This window comes from Synchytrium microbalum (assembly GCF_006535985.1).
Source record: "Synchytrium microbalum strain JEL517 chromosome Unknown SmJEL517_scf0006, whole genome shotgun sequence".
NCBI lineage: Eukaryota > Fungi > Chytridiomycota > Chytridiomycetes > Synchytriales > Synchytriaceae > Synchytrium > Synchytrium microbalum.
In genome coordinates this window covers 574,355-592,690 of record NW_022158355.1, presented here as the reverse complement: position 1 = coordinate 592,690, position 18,336 = coordinate 574,355, and the positions used below count along the sequence as shown (strand labels likewise).

Here is an 18,336-nt window from a genome sequence, read left to right as displayed (position 1 = left end):
GTTCATACCTTATATACACGTGTAAACTGTCCCAGTTGTTGTAAACACAATCCAACTTGAAGACTTTTGACAAAGTGTGAATTGAAGCTCAAAGGGTGTTCGTGCTGAAAGAAACCATGAGAGAAGAATGAGGAGGAAGAGCTGTTTTCAGAGGCTTGCAATATTTTTCAGAATATTATCACTGTTCGACAACGCGTACCTCGCCAAAACCAAAGTGGGAGTCAACATGGAACAGATTTATTGGAATCTTTTTAGCTGGTCTTTTAGGCTACAAAACCGACAACATTCGATCATTGGTAGCTTTGTAAGTGATTGCGTCCCTCACCACTGTATTTAAACTCGCTCTTACGTTGCAGACAACATAGACGCACACAAATCTCCTTTCTCAACCTCATACATCGTGACTGAAAAGGCGTTATATTAAAAAATGCAATAGAAATTCAAACAGAATATATTACGATTACGGAATAGTCTTCCTCGTCTTCTCCACATTCAGACCCTCAACAGAATTCCGCGGTGAAGCTTTCGGCGATGCACTAGCAGAAGCCACACTCTTGACACTCCCAGCCTTACTTCCAGCCTGTTTCGGCGATGCGTTGCCAGCACTACTCACACTATTCAAACTTCTAGCACTATTATTCAGTGCTCCACTTGACTCGGTGGCTTCTTCTCCAAGGCCATCGTCTTCTAGCAACGGCACTAGAAGCTGCTGTTCACCATGCAAAACACCAACAATAAGATTCAATCCACTATCCAAGTACGCTAGATTATCGGTAGCACCAAACCCAGCTGGGGCAGTACTTGTCTCATCGTCTTCTTCACGGTCTTGATCATACCCCTCAACAAACAGGTCAAACAAGCTAGCTTCATCCAGCAAACCATTATTCCCACCACTACCACTATTGCTATTGTTTGGATCCATGCTGCTTATATCTGTAGCGAGAGACGTCATGGATACAGCGACGGATTGCAGTGAATTCTGTCTGGTACCCATACTAGTCATTTGTGTAGGCGAAGCCACCATATTACCATTATTCGATAGTCGATTACTGGCAGCATTACCACCATTATTATTGTTTAGCATACTGCTCATAATACTACCAGCAGAAGCCAACATCTCATCTCCCTTCTGGTCCTGCCAAAAGGCATCAAGATCGTCCAGAGCAGCAAGCACATTGCCTCCAAGGAATGCAAACGGCACATTATTCTTGACTATGGGCGATGGCTGTGCAGAACTTTCACCACTCATTCCACCATTATTACCACCACCACCAACATTAAATGCCTTATACCCAGACTTGCTTCTACTCATCGGACTATTCTCCATTCCAGCACAGGTAGACGACACACCACCAATATTATATCTCGCCTGTTTAACAGCTGCAGTGACATCACGTACACGCCATCCAGTGCCCTCCTTGACTTCCTTACGATGTGCATTCAATGCAGATGCAGCTCCAGTCTTTTGAGCCATCAAAACATCCGTCATAATTCGTTGGTTTCCTTCACCAGCCATGAGGAAACCAGGGAGGATCTCATCAAGTACTTCAAGTGTATCAACTGCTAAATCGGTTTGTAAGAGTGCTAATAACGGTTGTAGCAATCCATCGTCTCCAAATGTAACAAGTTCTACGCGTCGTACTACATCCAGGGTGGCAAATAATACATGTATGGTTTTGAGGGTACGACGACGATAAAAGGTGAGACGATTCGATAACTGTCCAATCAAGACTCGTAATGTGGCTCTATCGTGGGTTGGGAAGAATGAATCTCTTATAATAACACATAACTGTCTCAAGAAATCCTCCTTTGACCTAAATTTACGTAATGAATACGACGTCAACAGACGTGCTAAAGGTGCATATCCCTTCCGCTCAGCCAAAGACGACAATTCAGCAGCAATCCTAAGCGTATCGGTGATATTAATCATGGCAGCTTCTGTCCTACTATTACTACTATTATTGGCAGCACTATGACTATGCGTATTGGTCTTTGGATCAATTTCCAGACTCTGCAGCATCCGTGGCAAGTTAGCGAGTATGGAGTTCAGCACTCGAGCATTGCCAGTATCAATCAGCGAATCATCATCAATACCAAGCAAAGAATTAATCACATTCAGAGCAACAGCTTCACTTTCAGCAGAATACAACCCATTCATCAACAATGGCTGTATACCCGTAAACGGTCCCCTCCATCGATTAGGCAGTGAAGCAGACAGCAATCGTCGAATGCCATCATCGTGCAAATCAACTTTATCGATTATTTTGTGTAGCAATCCCACCCCTTCCACAAACTCGCATTCATGTGGCGAATACAAGCATGCAGAGGCAGCCCAAAAGAATTGCGGGAATACAGCGAGCTGTTGTGATTCAAGTGAATCACACATACTATGTAAGGTAGCCAGTATCTCAAGTGCAAACCCCTGAATCTCTTCGGTAGAATCACCGACAGTTACAGCCAGTCTACCAAGCACATCACCAAGCATCCTGGATCCAAATGATGGCCGTAGCGTTCTAAACAGTTGCAAACTACGACATGCAACATGTCGGACTGGACACGATGTACCCCATACGAGTGCAATCTCACCCCACTGCTGTGCTAGATTTATATATACAGGACTAAACAATTCCACGACCTCAAGACACAAGGTTGATAACTGTTCGGTGGATTCAAGCACCCGTTTTAGTTGCGTGATATCCTCGTATGTCCACAGCCGTTTATTATCTCGTCCAAGCATACCGACGATTTCACCCGTATCGGTTGAGTCAATGCTCGGTGACAGGATCGATCGTATAAGGTTAAGCAGCAAGAGGCGAGACTGTTCACATATTATAGCAATAAAGTGATCCAATTGCACGAAAATCACATGCAAGAGTAGTGGCAAGTAGGATCTCAGCACGTCTCCATACTCGATAGACAAGTCAACTAGCAAGACACAAGCTAACTGCCCCTTTGAGAAAGCAGGTCGTTTAGGCATATCAATCAGCACCTGTTCTAGATCTACTACATATAAATCACTGCTAGGTGAGGACGGCCCCAATATACCACCAAGCTTAGATTTCGAACGCTGTTTAGCAGCACGTTCAGATCCAAACCCCTCAAACTCAACCTCGGGAACCTTTTCAGCAGCAAGTATAGCGACATTATTGGCTCCTGACGGCACAAGCCCTTTAGGCTGGATCCTCGCCATTATAAAGTCAATAAGTTGGGAGCATGCTGATGTACGTCCGAGATACACCACCACCTTTTTAGCATAATTAACAAATTTCGGATTACGTCTCTGTACACCAACTTGCAGTAAAAAGTCAATCACGATTTGAATATTCCGCTCACAGACAGCCAACATGACTTCTTCACGTTGTACTCTTTCTTGCCGTTTCTTTAACCTAGCTATAGGATCTTCACCGTCCAGAGACTCTGGTTCAGGCTCAGACCTTTCGACAAGCTGCACCCATATATCTTCTAGCTCAGTGACATAATCATCTGCGTATTTTATAGTCAGTGCAAATAGATTCGTCAAGACTACATCGGATGGAGATATGGGGCGAGTCAGAGTTGATGGTTGAGAATGTAGTGATGATTGTAGCGAGTTGTCTCCTCCTTCTTCAGAGGTCGAAGACACGAGAGCGATATTACGGACCCATGGAACCATGTATACTAATATATCATGAATTCCCTGTCTGTATATATAGGTCGTAGCAATACTGGATGCTGAACTAACGGTAGTCGTTTGTGCTGCTTGTATAATCGCCGAGAGGAGCTCAACGCGTTGAACCATTTCTGACAACATCTATCATGTCGACGAGTGGGTTTTTTTAGCACTTTGTAAAAATCGAATCCAAAAAAATCAGCATGAAACCACTAAATTTACCTCAAACGTTAGATCCGGGTACTCCTGCGCCAACCTCGCAGACACACCCGCCTGTGCATACTTATATATAGCAGGCAGCGCACTAGTCATGGCCGCCTCTTCATACGTCTCATGAGCATCAACCATAGCAATGTCAACACTCGACGAACTAGTACTGCCACTACCAGTCTGCACCTGCTGAGCCTTCAACATATTATCAAGAGCTCTCAGCAGCTGTATAGCACCACGTCGCACCAACGGGTTGGAATCAGCAGCTTTATACAGTGCAAGACACAATATCCTAGCCACGTTTCGTCGTGGTTGTTCTTCAGACGGTCGTGTCGGGTTCGATCTACTATATACTTCAGCGAGCACGCCAAAATATCCACTCGTGACGTTACTGGATGGCAGTCCTTCATAGCACTGTTTAACGATATGCTCTACAAGTCGTTCAGCCTGTCGATTATTATCGAGGAGAGCAGATAAAGCAGCCCGTGCAATAATCTGTACTTTTTCGTCAGGACTTGACAAGAGCGAGTCAATCCATGATGTGAATGATGTCAAGTCAAACGTTTCTGGTCCTGTACTACCTGTAGAAGTACTAGTTGCAACGATAGGACCACGACATAACGCAGCCATAGCTTTCAGAGCAGCAATCTCAAGTGCCTTACGTTGCTCTTCCATAGTCGAAGTCAAAGCACCTCGTTCCCTAATATCCTTGACCTGATCCAACACAGCTTGCATCATACGAGCCTCTCGATCTCGTGTCGGACCAGCAAATTGACCGTATCCACACCATCCTTCGAGTAATCTAAAGAGAGCCAGTCTCATCTCAAAAGGCATGTGGTGTTCGACTGTTTCCGGGAACTCGGTGCTGCCACTCCTCTTGACATTACTATTGTTGTTGGTAACGGTAATAGAAACACCACCACCTTCCTTCTTCTCAACGGCGGTAACCAGCTGATTATACAACCGATCCAGCAAGCCCGCGAAATAATATCTCAGCATCTGATGCTCCCATTCAGACTGCACTTCGGAATCACTCAAAAACTTCATACATTCCGATACAAACATCAGCACAGATCCCATCATGGCTTCTGAATACCGATACGAGTGGTGTTCCGCAAAGTTGGCGACTAGCCCAAGCAGATGCGTCAATTCCATACGTAATCGTTCCATTCTCTTGTATTGATTACCAGTAGCATTGCTATTTTTGCGTTGTGCGGTGGGAGCAGCTAGTCGTGATCTCATATCATCAATAACCTGTTTCATATACGGTTGCAAATCTTCTAGCAACTCCTTGTAGCTACGGTAATTGAGACATCCTAGTGCAGCTACTATCCCTTGTCGAACCATGACACGTTCACAAGACAAGAGCGGTAATACTAGCGCCAAGATATGTTTGAGTGATGCATTATTCGAATGCTTGTTTGCTGAAGCTGTTATTATAGGTGCTGCTATTGATGCCGCAATGGCGGTATTGGTGGTTGTGGTGGTAGCAGTAGAAACAGCCGAAATCACACTTGGCGTATTCAGACTATTGGTACTGCTAGTCAAATTCGATGCTTTACTAGGATATAACGATGGATCGCTTCGTGTTCGAGACATTTCCTGCTTATTAGCAGCATTCATGGTAATAGCGTCTGGAGGCGACAAGGCAGCGATTTTGCCAACCTCATGATTTGCACAAAAAAATACCAGATACAATCGCCATTGCTCCATCATATCTTCCGTAGCAGCTATAGCTCCTTTACGTTCTGTAGCTGCTGCACCATATCTGGCCGCAGTTGTCAATGGACGATTACCAGGTGTCTCGGCTGCTACCGCAACAGGTGGATGTAGAGCAACCAGTCGAGCAGAAGCATCCTTCAAGCATATTTGTAATGCTTTTGGTGCTGCAAACTCAAAGAATCTACATATTAAATCTGGATAACATCGAGTCCACACAACAGCATCTTCCGGATTATCTGATCCAATAAAGTGGCGGAGCGAGTCACCAGTATGCTCTCGTCGTTGCTGAGCAGCAAGTTTCGTCTGTTCTGAGCGCGTAGATGATGCCAAGACAGGGTCATGGTAATGTCGTCTGACAAGTTCTGGTCCATATTCTTCTAGTATACGGTTTAGACGTGACGAGGATGGATTTAATACTGGCATCTGGCTAGCCCGTCGTTTGGTTTTCAAGGCTGCTGCAGTGTGTGCACTTCGATGCGTAGCACTACCAGGTACTGGACTTGCAGCAGTAGTGGGACACTCCGACTTTTTCAAACTCTGGAATTTAAAGTCGAATTCTTCCGCCAGCGTCAATACTTTTAATGCCTGCCTACGTATAGCAGGACTAGTCGAGCATAAATAAAAGAGTCCACGAGCTTCAATTTCTTCTACGACAGCAGCAACTTCCCGAGCAGGCCATACTCGTTTCTCACGTTCGACTTCCTGAAGCCACAGATCTAGTAGTTCGACATATAGACCTAGCGTACCACCAATAATGGCTTCACCACCATCATAGGACATGGCAGCCATAACATCCGCGAATCGATCAGTGACAATACCAATCGAGACATCAGCAGCAATGCGGACAATACCACCAGCAAGCCCCTCGAACTCATCCCCTAAATTCCATTTCTTGCGTGCTGCATCATCACGTAACGAAGCCACACGTTTCAGAGCTCGTACAGATGCTACACGCACACCATCGTCAGCATGGAGTGCATATCGACACAGCATTTCAACTAGACGGCGTGGACTGACTCCAGCAGGTACAAGTCTTGGTATACAATCTATATACGCTCTCATCAAATCAAACAAGACTTGACGGTCTCGTCCAAATGGATTTTGCGGTGGATCTGGTTGGAGCAAAGTGCGTTCAGGAAGATTCGTTAGAGTTTCACCAGAGAAACTGGCTCGCCGCGTTGGATGGTTTTGATTTGTTGCTGCCGTATTAGATTCCCGTGGTAGATTACTGAGTGGGATGACATCAATGACTAGTGCCCACCCTACTGCACCATCAAGTGCAACAGCAACTTTACCCAATACATCATTAACACGTTCTACAGCTTCTCGTACCACGGCACCCATGCGTTGAGTCATTCGTTCAGGAAGTGGCGCATTTATATCTATTGCGGCATTGGTTCTATTGGGTCGCTCTCGTAACTTCATGAGCGAATCCAGACTAAGCCCAGATCCTACTATACTACGGATTGCAAATGGAGGTTGCGGTATAGTATATCGACCTTCTACAATGACCATACCGGATGTAGTAGGCATTGATGTAGAAGTACTAGCCAGAGCATCTTCAATATCAGCCAAGATCAATAACAAGGATCGTAACCCAACAATCATTCGTTCTGGATTGACTGCTGCATCACCAATAACAATACTAGGTGCAGCAGGAGCTGAAGACATGGTAAATGAAGTCAATCCAGCTTCTTCAGGAATGGTCACTGTAGCTACATTTCCAGCAAGACCTGAACTGAGGCCTGATGCTACAGACGACATGGTCATACTAGCTACTGTATTCGAGCTTGATGGTGTTGTGCTAGATACGGTCGTAGATACAGTACCAACAGTAGACGAGGCTGTTGGAGTGGCGGTACCCACAGACTGTGCAGGCATCAAATGCTCCAGACCCATCAATGGCAATATCAGAGTCTCGATACCATGATCCAAGTGCTTGACACATACAATATACACGAATTGGACGAAATGGTCTAGATTGATGGATTCTGGTATAACTCCACGACGATTTCGTGGAAAGAGCGCTTGTGCAATGAGATCTATACGTCGTAATGCTGTAGCGGCAGACGTTTCGGAATGTCTATTTACATATACCCATAGTAATCGGATGAGAGAAGTGATGGCGATGGATTTCGAGTTCTTGTCTCTAAACTTGGAGACACAGAGCTCAGCAAAAGAACCCCAATTCTTGTGAAAGAAGTCTCTTTTCGAGACACAAAGCAGAGTCGTGATCAGCGGTAGTGCCTCCTATCACAAACCTGAACAGTGAGTGAAACGGTTCCTGCATATTTTTTTTGCAGTAGATACAAACCTCGAGGTGACGCTGTTTGGTTATCATACGACTCGCTTTTGGAAAGATGGTTTCTATAGTCTTCATCCATGCTGGTAGATTCACTTCGGCCGTAGCGATCTAGATTGAGCAAAAAAAAGGAAAGAATATCGTAAAACGAGTCCAAGAAAGATCCAAGGCTTGACTCACAGCAGCTACAGGCTCCAACAACTCAACAAAGACATCTGAGAATGCATGCTTGATCTTTTGCGAATGTGTAGTTGAGAATATCTCTGCACAAGTTTGCAAAAATTCAGCTGTTTCTTCCAGTGCGTCCATTGGGTAGATCTATTCATCATTATTGAGTTTGAGAAAATCGGTGATTTATTTTGTCTCAACCAACATACTCGCCATACCTTGAGTTGAAGATAACGCATACATCTAATAATCATTTCCAGCTTGTTTTCTTTGATCAGGCCCTTGTCAAACTTTCTCAATTCGAGAACGTAACGATCACTGACTGATGCAAACCTGCAAGAAAACTGTTTCATTCAATATCGTTTGGACGGCTTTTTTTCGCTGCCTTACTTGAGACCAGATATACACCCAACGAGAGATGAGAAAGCATCGATGTTGGCTTGACGATTAGCAGCCTTGATAACTTGATCTCTGCAACATATTTCACACAGCAAAAAAATCAGTTTTCGTGATTTGCATTCGGTGGGTTTCAACAGATTTCTCTTACGGATCAGCTTTCTGAAGATGAGTAAAGCACATGTCCTCTAACTGATCCGCCAGTTCCGACGTCAGAGTTTGTTCAGTCAAGTTTTTGACGACCTCCATTAAAGCTCGACATAGAATAAAGTTGGCAATGTACTAGGTGAGAAGAATGTCAGGAAGATTTGGCTGCTTATCGATTAACACGGTTTACCATCTTGCGCTCCTTGAGTACTCCTTCCATATCTTTGCCTCTCAAAGATGGATATAAGGAAGATCTGGGTAAATGACATTGGTGAGTTTCTGTAACGTCGTCCAGCCACGTCAGCAAAACAAATAAAACCGTACATGTTGACATTGGTCTCCTTGCTTGAGAATTCACCCTTATTACGCCTCCATAGACTTATACTATCAATGACGACTTTTGGACAATGTTTGGCCATAGATCCCAAAGCTTGTAACAGTCTATCAAAAGACAAGTCTTGGCCAGCTCGTAATGCCATTGATAAATCCACATCTCGATCCTATATATATAGCTTAGCTGTCATGTTACAAATACCAGAATACCACATCTATGTGACACTTGCCAGCTGTAGATACAACAGTGCATTCATCTTGGTATCAGCTTCGAGCATAAACCTCGCGTACAAGTTATGGAGCACGAACTGCGAAGGTTGAGTCTTTGCATCAGGAGGTTCAAGCAGATTTATTCCGTCTTGATTACTATTAGTATGTTGACCTTGTCCACCGCTAGACTTTCGCGACGTAGCCGGCGATGATGTAAGCTGGAATGCCGGCGATCCATTGGGCGTTGTTTTCAATGGAGTGGCCATGTTGGTGCTATTTATGGTGCTGGGTGGTAAGGGGAGCACCATTGAGCCTGTTGGAGTCGCAGACCTCGAGTTGAGAAACAAGTCATCGAAATCAGCCATGATGATTTGAGGTTTGAGGGATGGATTTGAATAGTTCGAAACACGGAGATCAAGAAAAGACACTCATATGTTTGAAATGGTTTGTTGGCCTGTCCCTTTCTATTATCGAAAACAGTATTAGAACGAACGGAAACACTGGATTTGATCCATTAGTTTGCCGTTCAGTGATTTCTCTTACGTGATTACAATAAACAGCTTGGGTTGGACCTCAGCTTGAGAACAATACTACGAGTATTGCTCAGATCCTTCCTGTTCTGCCTTTTGTTTCCTTGGGACAGCGGTCAGTTAAGAATGTTTTGAATGGGAAACGTGAGAGCACCACTTAGCAACATTTGTGCGATTCTGTACAGATGCAAGGTCAGATTTACGTGTTGTTACGCGGTATTATGCAGAAATGATGTCCACTTATCAAAGAACTGTGCTCGGTAGACACCTCATCGCGCTGCAACTTTTGACTACAACAACAATGCTTAGGCAGACTAGAACGACTACGGAAGCCCTATTAGCCAGGCTTGATGAAACGTGTGGAATAAGGCCCAATCTGATACAGGCAAACAACACACCATTATCACCACAGTTGACTCGTAGCCACAATGGACGACTACCTAGACTCCCCAACAATACCAACCACATAGATCTAGATGCTGCTACTGCTGCCAGAAGAAGGAAATCTACGTTAAATGAGGATTACGAAGATGATGAGCCCGATTTCGATCCCTACTCTAGAGGTAATGTGTCTTGCAATCCTGTGTACAATTGCAGCATAATATCAACTACAAACGAGCTGCTTACATCCGTAGCGTTTTGTCGGATTTATATTTTAATCCTTACAACTAACACGAGAACTATAGCCGATGTATCTTGGAGTGACGAGATCAGCACCCTAAGGAAAATAAAACTACAGCTACTCTCAAAGCACAAGAGAACTGTTACAGACATTGAATCAGCATCTCTGATATCCTATCAACCATTTTCAAGGATATTCTTACTATCTTTCTTCAAAACGTTGCGGTTGAACGACTTGAAGATTGAACATGTGGATTTGGACACCCTGCAGCATTTGAAGGAGGTCGTCCTTATTGGCAATGAAATCAAGTTTTTACATGCTAGAAATCTACCTACTTCGCTCGAATCGTTATCGTTGTCTGCAAACCGGTAATGTTCGGCATATGGCAATTGAACTACTTGGTTTTGTCTGGTGTCTGACAATTTCATGTAGGTTAACGAGAGTACCAGATCTCTCCACTCTACAAAACCTAATCACGCTCTCTCTTGCTTATAACCATATCGACACCCTCACAAACGAACTGCATCACAGCAACAAGTCACAACCAACATCAGTAATAGGAACAGGACGACCTCCATCAAATGACGATGCATCAACACGTCCACGGACGGCAGCTTCAACGCGAGAATCAGCAACACGACCAACAACAGCTACAACTGGTGAAATTATACCACCAGCAATCGCCACCGTCTTGCCTTCAAACCTAGTATCGCTCGACATTTGCTTTTGTGATATTTCAGACTTGAATGAGACGTTGAGGCATCTTGTTCAGACAAAAAATCTACGATTGTTGAATATGATGGTATTGATGAAGTCGATTATGCTCATTCATACCTGCTTCTGAGGCAAGTTTTTTCCTCTATAGGGAAATCCATTCTCCTTACTGGAACGATACCGTCGAACGACATTACTGAATCTACCGCAATTGTTTGCTTTGGACGATTTAGAAATCACGGAAGCTGAACGAAGTAGTGTCAGTAGTCCTACAACTCCTACTACTAGTCCTATCCAAGATTCACAGAATCAAATCATAGGTAACAATACGTTTCGTTTTATTGCACCGAACGAAACATCAGCTCCCTCTTGCTTTATTTTAGATTCAGAAGTCGTGATGCGATTCACACTAGCAGGAATGACTGGTCTCGCATCGCCTCACCCAATAGAGCCACGAGAGGCCATGGAAGCCGATGAACCACCAGACGAATACATCTTTCTCATAGAGTTACGACTAGGTCAACATCCAACAGCTATCGTACTCGCTGAATGTCGATGGCAGCCGGAAGTTATAGATTTTGCTGCATCGCCGGAAATCAAGTGTGTTGCTGATGTGGCGCTGAGAGATTCCTTCATGGGTATGTTCCAAGCTTTTTTTTTGGCCTCGTGAAGCTAACTGAACCCTATGTAGATGGATTACATATAACACTCACACGTAAACGACTGACGTCCAAACTACGTGACGTCGAGCCAGCAGAAACTATGCCTCCATCACGAGAAGCATCTAGGCCGCCGAGTGGTAAATCTGGAGAAGCTGCAGCAGCAAAGAAGGCAGCTACAACAGCTACTGCAAGTGGTAAACCGTCACCATCACGACCTGTTAGTGGAGCAGGCAAGAAACCTGCAGCTGCTGCAGCAGCACCAAGCAAGCCATTGGAATCGAAATCTCAGCAGCCTGCCAAGCCTGTGACGAAGGAGGAGGGTATGTCCTGTGCCGACGTTTGCTGAATTATTTTTTCGCATGCTAGAGAGAAATGTCGTGCTTCCTCTCTCTTCAATTACAGCTATCGTTTTTAATGTGATCAATTCTTGTATAGGACGATGGTTACGAGTTGTCGTAGAAACACTCGTAATTGGTAAAGCTAATGTCCAACTACGCGACGTCTTTGAAGGACAGGTACGATTACAATCCAAAAAAAAGTCATTAATTTATCACCGGATTGAAACTGTGTCTCAAACATAGACCGCCATATCTGGTGATTACCATCTCGAAAGCAAGACAACGCTACCGGCACCACCACCTGCTGCTACAGAATCGTCAAATGAGCCTGTTGCTGATGCTCCAAATGACGTTTCCAATCTGGTTGCTACTGTACGTGTTGGAGTCAAACTGCATCCACCTCCACCGGAGGCTGTGCCTGAAGTGGCTGAAGTGAAGGCTGTCAAGAAGGGTAAAAAGTAGTAACAGTAGTAGTTTGGGTGTTATGTTGTTGGATGCTGTTTGCGTTTTTGTACTTATTGTACATATCGTGTGCTATATACTTGAGGAGAGCAAGTCGTTGGATTGAAACAAACAGTTCAAAAATTCAATTTGACAAGTCCTTGGGTTTTTTGCTACGCGAGATCATGCTCGATCGCTCATTGCAAATAGGGTCGAAGCATTCCTGACACGTGTCTTTACTGAATTCTCCTGTTGAAACGCGTCTTTTCTTGCCCCCAAACATCAGACGAGTCCCCGAAAACTTGACACTTTTTTTTCTCAAAGCCAAACTCGAAACAAACGAGAGCAAGAGAGGACAACCTAACTTGAAAAGAGGTCTCACAGCTCCCTATTTACACTCATCTATTTATTATTTATCTAGATCTATCTATCCTGCTTCCCAATAATTAGCACCAAGACACACAAAAACCAACCATGCATCCAATCTCCTGGCGAAAATCACGCTACCGCCTCCCCGTCGAGGTCCTCCTCCACGCAATGGACATCCTAACCCACTCAACAAAGCTAACTGCCAACGAACTACGCCAAATCCTATACAACCTCGCCCTCGTTTGTAAAGGCTTCAACCATCTCGCTTGCTCCATCATGTATGATAACATCGATCTGGAAGCTACGAGAATTATATATACACCTACCGAGTTCCCTGAATCGGAATACGGGGTCAGACATTTGAGGTTGATTGCTGCGAGTAGCTCCAGACAGGGAGCAAGTGCATTGTGTAATGGGAATTTGTTGGGATGTGAAAGGAGTTTGTTTGCGATTCGCAAGACGAATCCGTGGGCTGGTGTTGGAAGTGGAGGTAAAGTTTGTCTTGATGGGATTTTGTGGTTGTGTGTGTTTGTGATCGCTGGTTATGCTTTTTTGACACTGTACGCCTCTGTTATGAAACCCTATTGATTCACACTGAACTCCTGTAGATCGGAGCAGTTCTGATATTAGTGGATCGTCATCTAGTAGTGCTTCATCATCATACACTATAAGGAAGGAAAACGACGTGAAGAAGGCTGTTAGTACTAGTACCAGTCAATCACGTCAACAATCCCAACCACAACCAACTCTATCTCGAAGCAGTACTGGAAGTAGTGAATCATTATCTAGTAGAGCTTCATCATCTTACACTACAAGGAAGGAAAACGACGTGAGGACGGCTGTCAATACTAGTACCAGTCAATCACGTCATCAGTCACAACCACAGCAAACTCCACTAGCTCGGAGCAGTAATGAGGGTAGTGAATCATCATCTAGTAGTGGATCATCATCATACGGTACAAGGAAAGAAAACGACGTGAAAATGGCTGTTACTACTAGTACCTGTCCATCACGTCAACAATACACACAACCACAACCAATCCGCTTCCGCCAATTCCCACTCGGCTTCATCACCCGATTGGCTGTGTCCATATCAACAATAGGATGGATAGCTCGTCTAGACAATCTACAAGCTCTCCAACACTTGTGGATTTCTCTTGATGCCATTCCAGTAGCACCGATGAAATATTCATATGGAATGCCATCCCGATTGACAAACTTGACATTGAGCTTTCTCAATGCTCGATCAAGGAGGGTATATGAGTATTGGAGCAAACAAGACTGGGACTGGCTTGCAGGCTCGTGTCCACGTCTCACGTCTCTTGTATTGCATGGACTGCTAACAGCTTCTACAAAGGCAACTGATGGACATAATATGGGGAATGTAAATGTGGGCAAACTTGTATCGCTTGTATCAAAACTGAAGCTCGAGACGTTTGCGCTGATGAGTGAACGGCTTGCTGAAAACGTCCCTGCATCGATCGTTGGTGATATGATGATCGCACTCTCCAAAAACAGCTACGAGAAACTCGTTAATCTATATCTTGCATCATGTGACTTGGACATCCATGCAGAGCAATGCTTTTGGGGATTTATGAATCTCGTCAATATATACTTGCAGCATGTCAAGGGCGGTCTGCCTCTCTTGATGGCACGTACCGGTCGTCTCGAAACATTCGAAGCCGACTCATGGGACGTTGAAGGACATCCCACATGTCTCTCCGATATATTAAAAGCCCATTCTGCATCCCTGAAAACGTTTGTAGTGAGCTACGACACCCACATCCCAGACCTCAAACTATTATCCACAACACGCAAACTATCCAGCTTGGCAATCACGACCGAACAAGGATATCGAGGCGAGATACTACGACGAATCAAAGTGGTTGGACCACAATTGACTTCATTGTGTATACGGCAGACGCATCTCGAAGTGATTGCCCAAAGCCAAGATATAGTACGGCTAGTCAAATCTTGTGTCAATCTACAGCTCTTGACTCTCATTACACTACCATTCAGAATATTGAAAATGCCAATTCTGAATGAGATAGTCAGCCATGTAGTCAACTTGAAGGTCTTCCACATCCAGGATATGATTGTTGATCCCAAAACCGAATATTTTGATGGAAACTCGTTTGTACAGGCTCTTAAGGCTCGTCGTCAGAACATAAAACGTGCTGCCAATGTCAATAGAAATAGTACCAGTACCACTTCCAATAGTACCCACAGTGTCTTGTATATCAACGTGACTCCAGACGTCCGAATGCTGTTTTCTCAAGAAGTTATTGGACCGTATGATTTCAAAGGACTGTACTCGCTCATGAAGGGACTTGTCTCTACTGATGGACTGGTGTTTGATACACGTAGATACGTCAAACAGCCACTACTACCGCCTGTTACAGTCACTAGGAAGGTCGGGACTGGATCCGCCCCAGTCAAATTGGTTCCCTGGGAGGATGATTTGTGGCGGCCAAAGAATAGAGGGGTAGGCTGCTTGTGAGGGGAATATGAGAAGGGACTTTTTGTGTGTTTTGGCTAGTAGGTATGAAGTGCTTGTAAGTTGCAAAAATGTAAAAAACCAAAAATAGTGGTAGTAGTGTTAGTAAACAGTATAGGAAGGATGCAAATAAGTGTAAAGAACGAAAAAGAATACTTGTTTTACTAGTTTTTAGGAAATATAAGATGGTTGGCCTTGAGCTCCCTGTTGCCCTTTTGAATGATGTTGCCGAATCTGAGAAGGACACTCACATGTAAACTGAATAGATTTGAACTCGCAAAGGACTCGGTTCGATGACAGCTATGTTATGTACAGCTACTCATAGTAAGAATCACCTCCTAAGCAGTATATTGGTTGTTTGAAAGTGAGCTAAATGGCTTTGAAACGGAGAGACCAAAAACTCAATTTGCGCACAAACGAGAAAGCACCATTTAGTCAGAATACTGCATCTAATCTAGAATCGAAACAACCGTCCCAACTTTCTGAAATCATCGACACCAAAACCAACCAATTGACCACGATCCCAACACTCACCCAAGAAACGGTCTCATGATGGTGACCTTTATATACGAAATCAAAGTGTCGTTCTAATACAGGAGCTATCATGGACAAAACGAAACCGGTGTCTAAAGAGGAGTAATTGAGAACTGAGGCGCCAGATCGAAGGCACCAGGCGGTTTTTCTGGGGAAGTGAAGGCAGGGGTTTCCAGTTCTTTTTTTGCCATTTGGAAGGAGGAGAGAGGCGAAAGGAATCAATTTGTTTGGAATGTTTATGCTTCCTCCTCTTGCTTCTCTTGCTGCGGTTTGTACAAAAAGCGGTACGTAGTATCGACACAAAGCTTGCATCTGACTTCTGAAGCTTTCCGTCTTGACATGCAAGTGTTTTGATTCTTGGCTTTGAAAAATTGGAATCCTGTGAGAATTGTTAGCCCTCTCGCTAAGCTTGGCACCCACCTCATAAGTCATAAGCAGCACAATTACAAGACGATGCATCCTTCCATCAAGAATGGAGGTTTTTGGAGCAGACCCAAGTCAAGATCAGCCAAGCATTGGTATTCAGAATGTTTTGAATGTGTCCATATCTATAAAGAGGCAAGAAAGTTCGTCAATCTTCAGATTATGTCCTGCAACATCAGCAAGATGCTGCTTTTCTGTTGCGCGTCGCGCAACTCTCTCACTCTCTCCAAACCTTTGGTCTCCCATCACCACTAAGTGCAAACCTATCTCAGCCCAGATGTTGACGCATTTCGGTGGATCCTGGCAAAGTTCAACGTATTCAACAGAAACATTAACGACTGGAGAGAGCGGATTGGGGAGACACTCTTCCACTCCTCGGACTGTCACGACAAAGGAGGATTTAAAACTTATGTCCTTGCTTGTATCTGGATGGTCAAAATAATTTTCGGCACAGAATTGTAATCACAATATCTATGTATATAGAAGTGATATCCATGTATATAGAAGTGAGAGCGAAGTGAAAGCGGAGCAGCTCCTCTCTAATTTGAGACCTCTCTCTAAACTCATTCCTTTGGGATTATTGAGGAAAACATTACACAGTGTCCTGTTCTCCTTTCAAAAACGAACCTTTTTAATGATCCCCACTCCAAGGATATAATCCACGTATGCTCTACATATTTCAAGTCTACAGCTGAGTGGCTTATATTATATAAAGAGGTAGGAGGTGCTGTTGTCCTAGTTATGAGATGATTTGTCATCACTGAGGTGCGCCTTCAGAGGATTTGGGGGGATGCGAGAAGAGGGGGACCTTGGTTGGATTTCTGGCTTGAGACAACAAAATCATACTTTTTTTGTGGATATCAGAAGGGGAAATTAGAGTGAATAGAGGAAACTGATTGTTTCCATCGATTTGCCTCTACAACTTAAACGTATCAGTTGCTGTTTTCAAAAGCGAGCACAAGAAAAAGCATTTTACTCGGGGTGACACCAAAGTAACAGACGAAAGTAAAACGAAAGAGCTATGCTATCTGGAAGTATATGGAGACACAAGTAGAAGAAAGTGACATGTTCATTCTCGGAAGCGTCAGTGCACAACCATCCAAACCGCAACGGCTGGCTGCTCGTGCTGTTTCAGCACCAAATGTAGTCAGCGCTGCGTATATGTCGTTCGTGTATAGCTTGTTGAGGTGCCTAATTCTCATATACCACGGCAGTTGACTCCTGTCCTATCAGGAAATGTGATTCAGTCTTGCGAATGTTTCAAACAGCAAAAAGCGGACGGACGGTAAGCTGCTCTCAAATGTCTCACCGAAGTATCACTCTCTGATTCATTGCCCATAGCATAGCCCCCTTGTTATGTATGGGATTTAGAAAGAACGAGAGACCCTCACAGGCCGTTTCAACAAGATCAACCATCGAGAGTTTCTTGAGGCTTACTTCGAGCTAGCACTATCGCCACAGTAGGAAGAAATGGTGTGAAAGGATCCAATGTTTTGGTTGGTATACGAGTGTTTGATCTACGGTCCATATCATTATGGTCCTTTAGGCGTGTTGATGCTAGGAGCATACTTGACATACATAAAGAAGCCGTTGGTCAAAAGGTCAGCCGGAGAATGATGAGGCCAAAAAAAAGCAGAAGGTGGCGTAACCAAATGTACTAACAACTTGCTTTCTAGTCCACAGAAGCCTAGGTTTCCAAAAATCAGATCATAACCATTTACATATCACCAGTAATCAGTAATCAGAATCCAGTGTCAAACTTTCGATGTTTGTTGCACAAAGCTCAAAGCATCAACCAAACAATCAGGCAAACAAAAACGTCTTCATAGCAAGTTGTAGAATGCCACTAGCTTACATGCCATCACAGACCTTGTGAGCCATCATACCAACTCTAGTTTCATTGCCATCCAGAAATAGAGAAAGAAACGGTCCACACCTCCTTGTCTGCCAGTAATGAAAATTATAGGAACAATTCTGCTTGTCAAAATTTAAGTAAGACACTTCCGTTTGCAAGAAAAACCCGTCTATTTTCAACTATATACACATCTCTCTTGCATAATCTAAACACA

The 18,336-nt window shown here is 44.1% G+C and overlaps 2 protein-coding genes across 2 annotated transcripts; one reads left to right on the top strand and one right to left on the bottom strand.

Moving 5' to 3' along the window:
- Positions 1–460: 460 nt before the first annotated feature.
- On the bottom strand, positions 461–9,502 carry SmJEL517_g01822 (uncharacterized protein; the record flags this gene model as incomplete). The annotated part of the gene is made up of 10 exons (XM_031167750.1): positions 461–3,790; positions 3,872–7,831; positions 7,896–7,994; positions 8,064–8,201; positions 8,270–8,384; positions 8,442–8,522; positions 8,599–8,729; positions 8,785–8,848; positions 8,919–9,094; positions 9,152–9,502. 10 exons carry the CDS (start codon positions 9,500–9,502, stop codon positions 461–463), a joined length of 8,445 nt encoding a protein of 2,814 aa, XP_031026282.1.
- Positions 9,503–9,968: 466 nt separating this feature from the next.
- Positions 9,969–12,465, top strand: SmJEL517_g01821 (uncharacterized protein; the record flags this gene model as incomplete). Its single annotated transcript, XM_031167749.1, has 8 exons — positions 9,969–10,230; positions 10,354–10,657; positions 10,722–11,091; positions 11,155–11,323; positions 11,387–11,641; positions 11,695–11,985; positions 12,101–12,180; positions 12,247–12,465. The coding sequence occupies 8 exons, from the start codon at positions 9,969–9,971 to the stop codon at positions 12,463–12,465; spliced, it is 1,950 nt and encodes a 649-aa protein (XP_031026285.1).
- Positions 12,466–18,336: the final 5,871 nt, after the last annotated feature.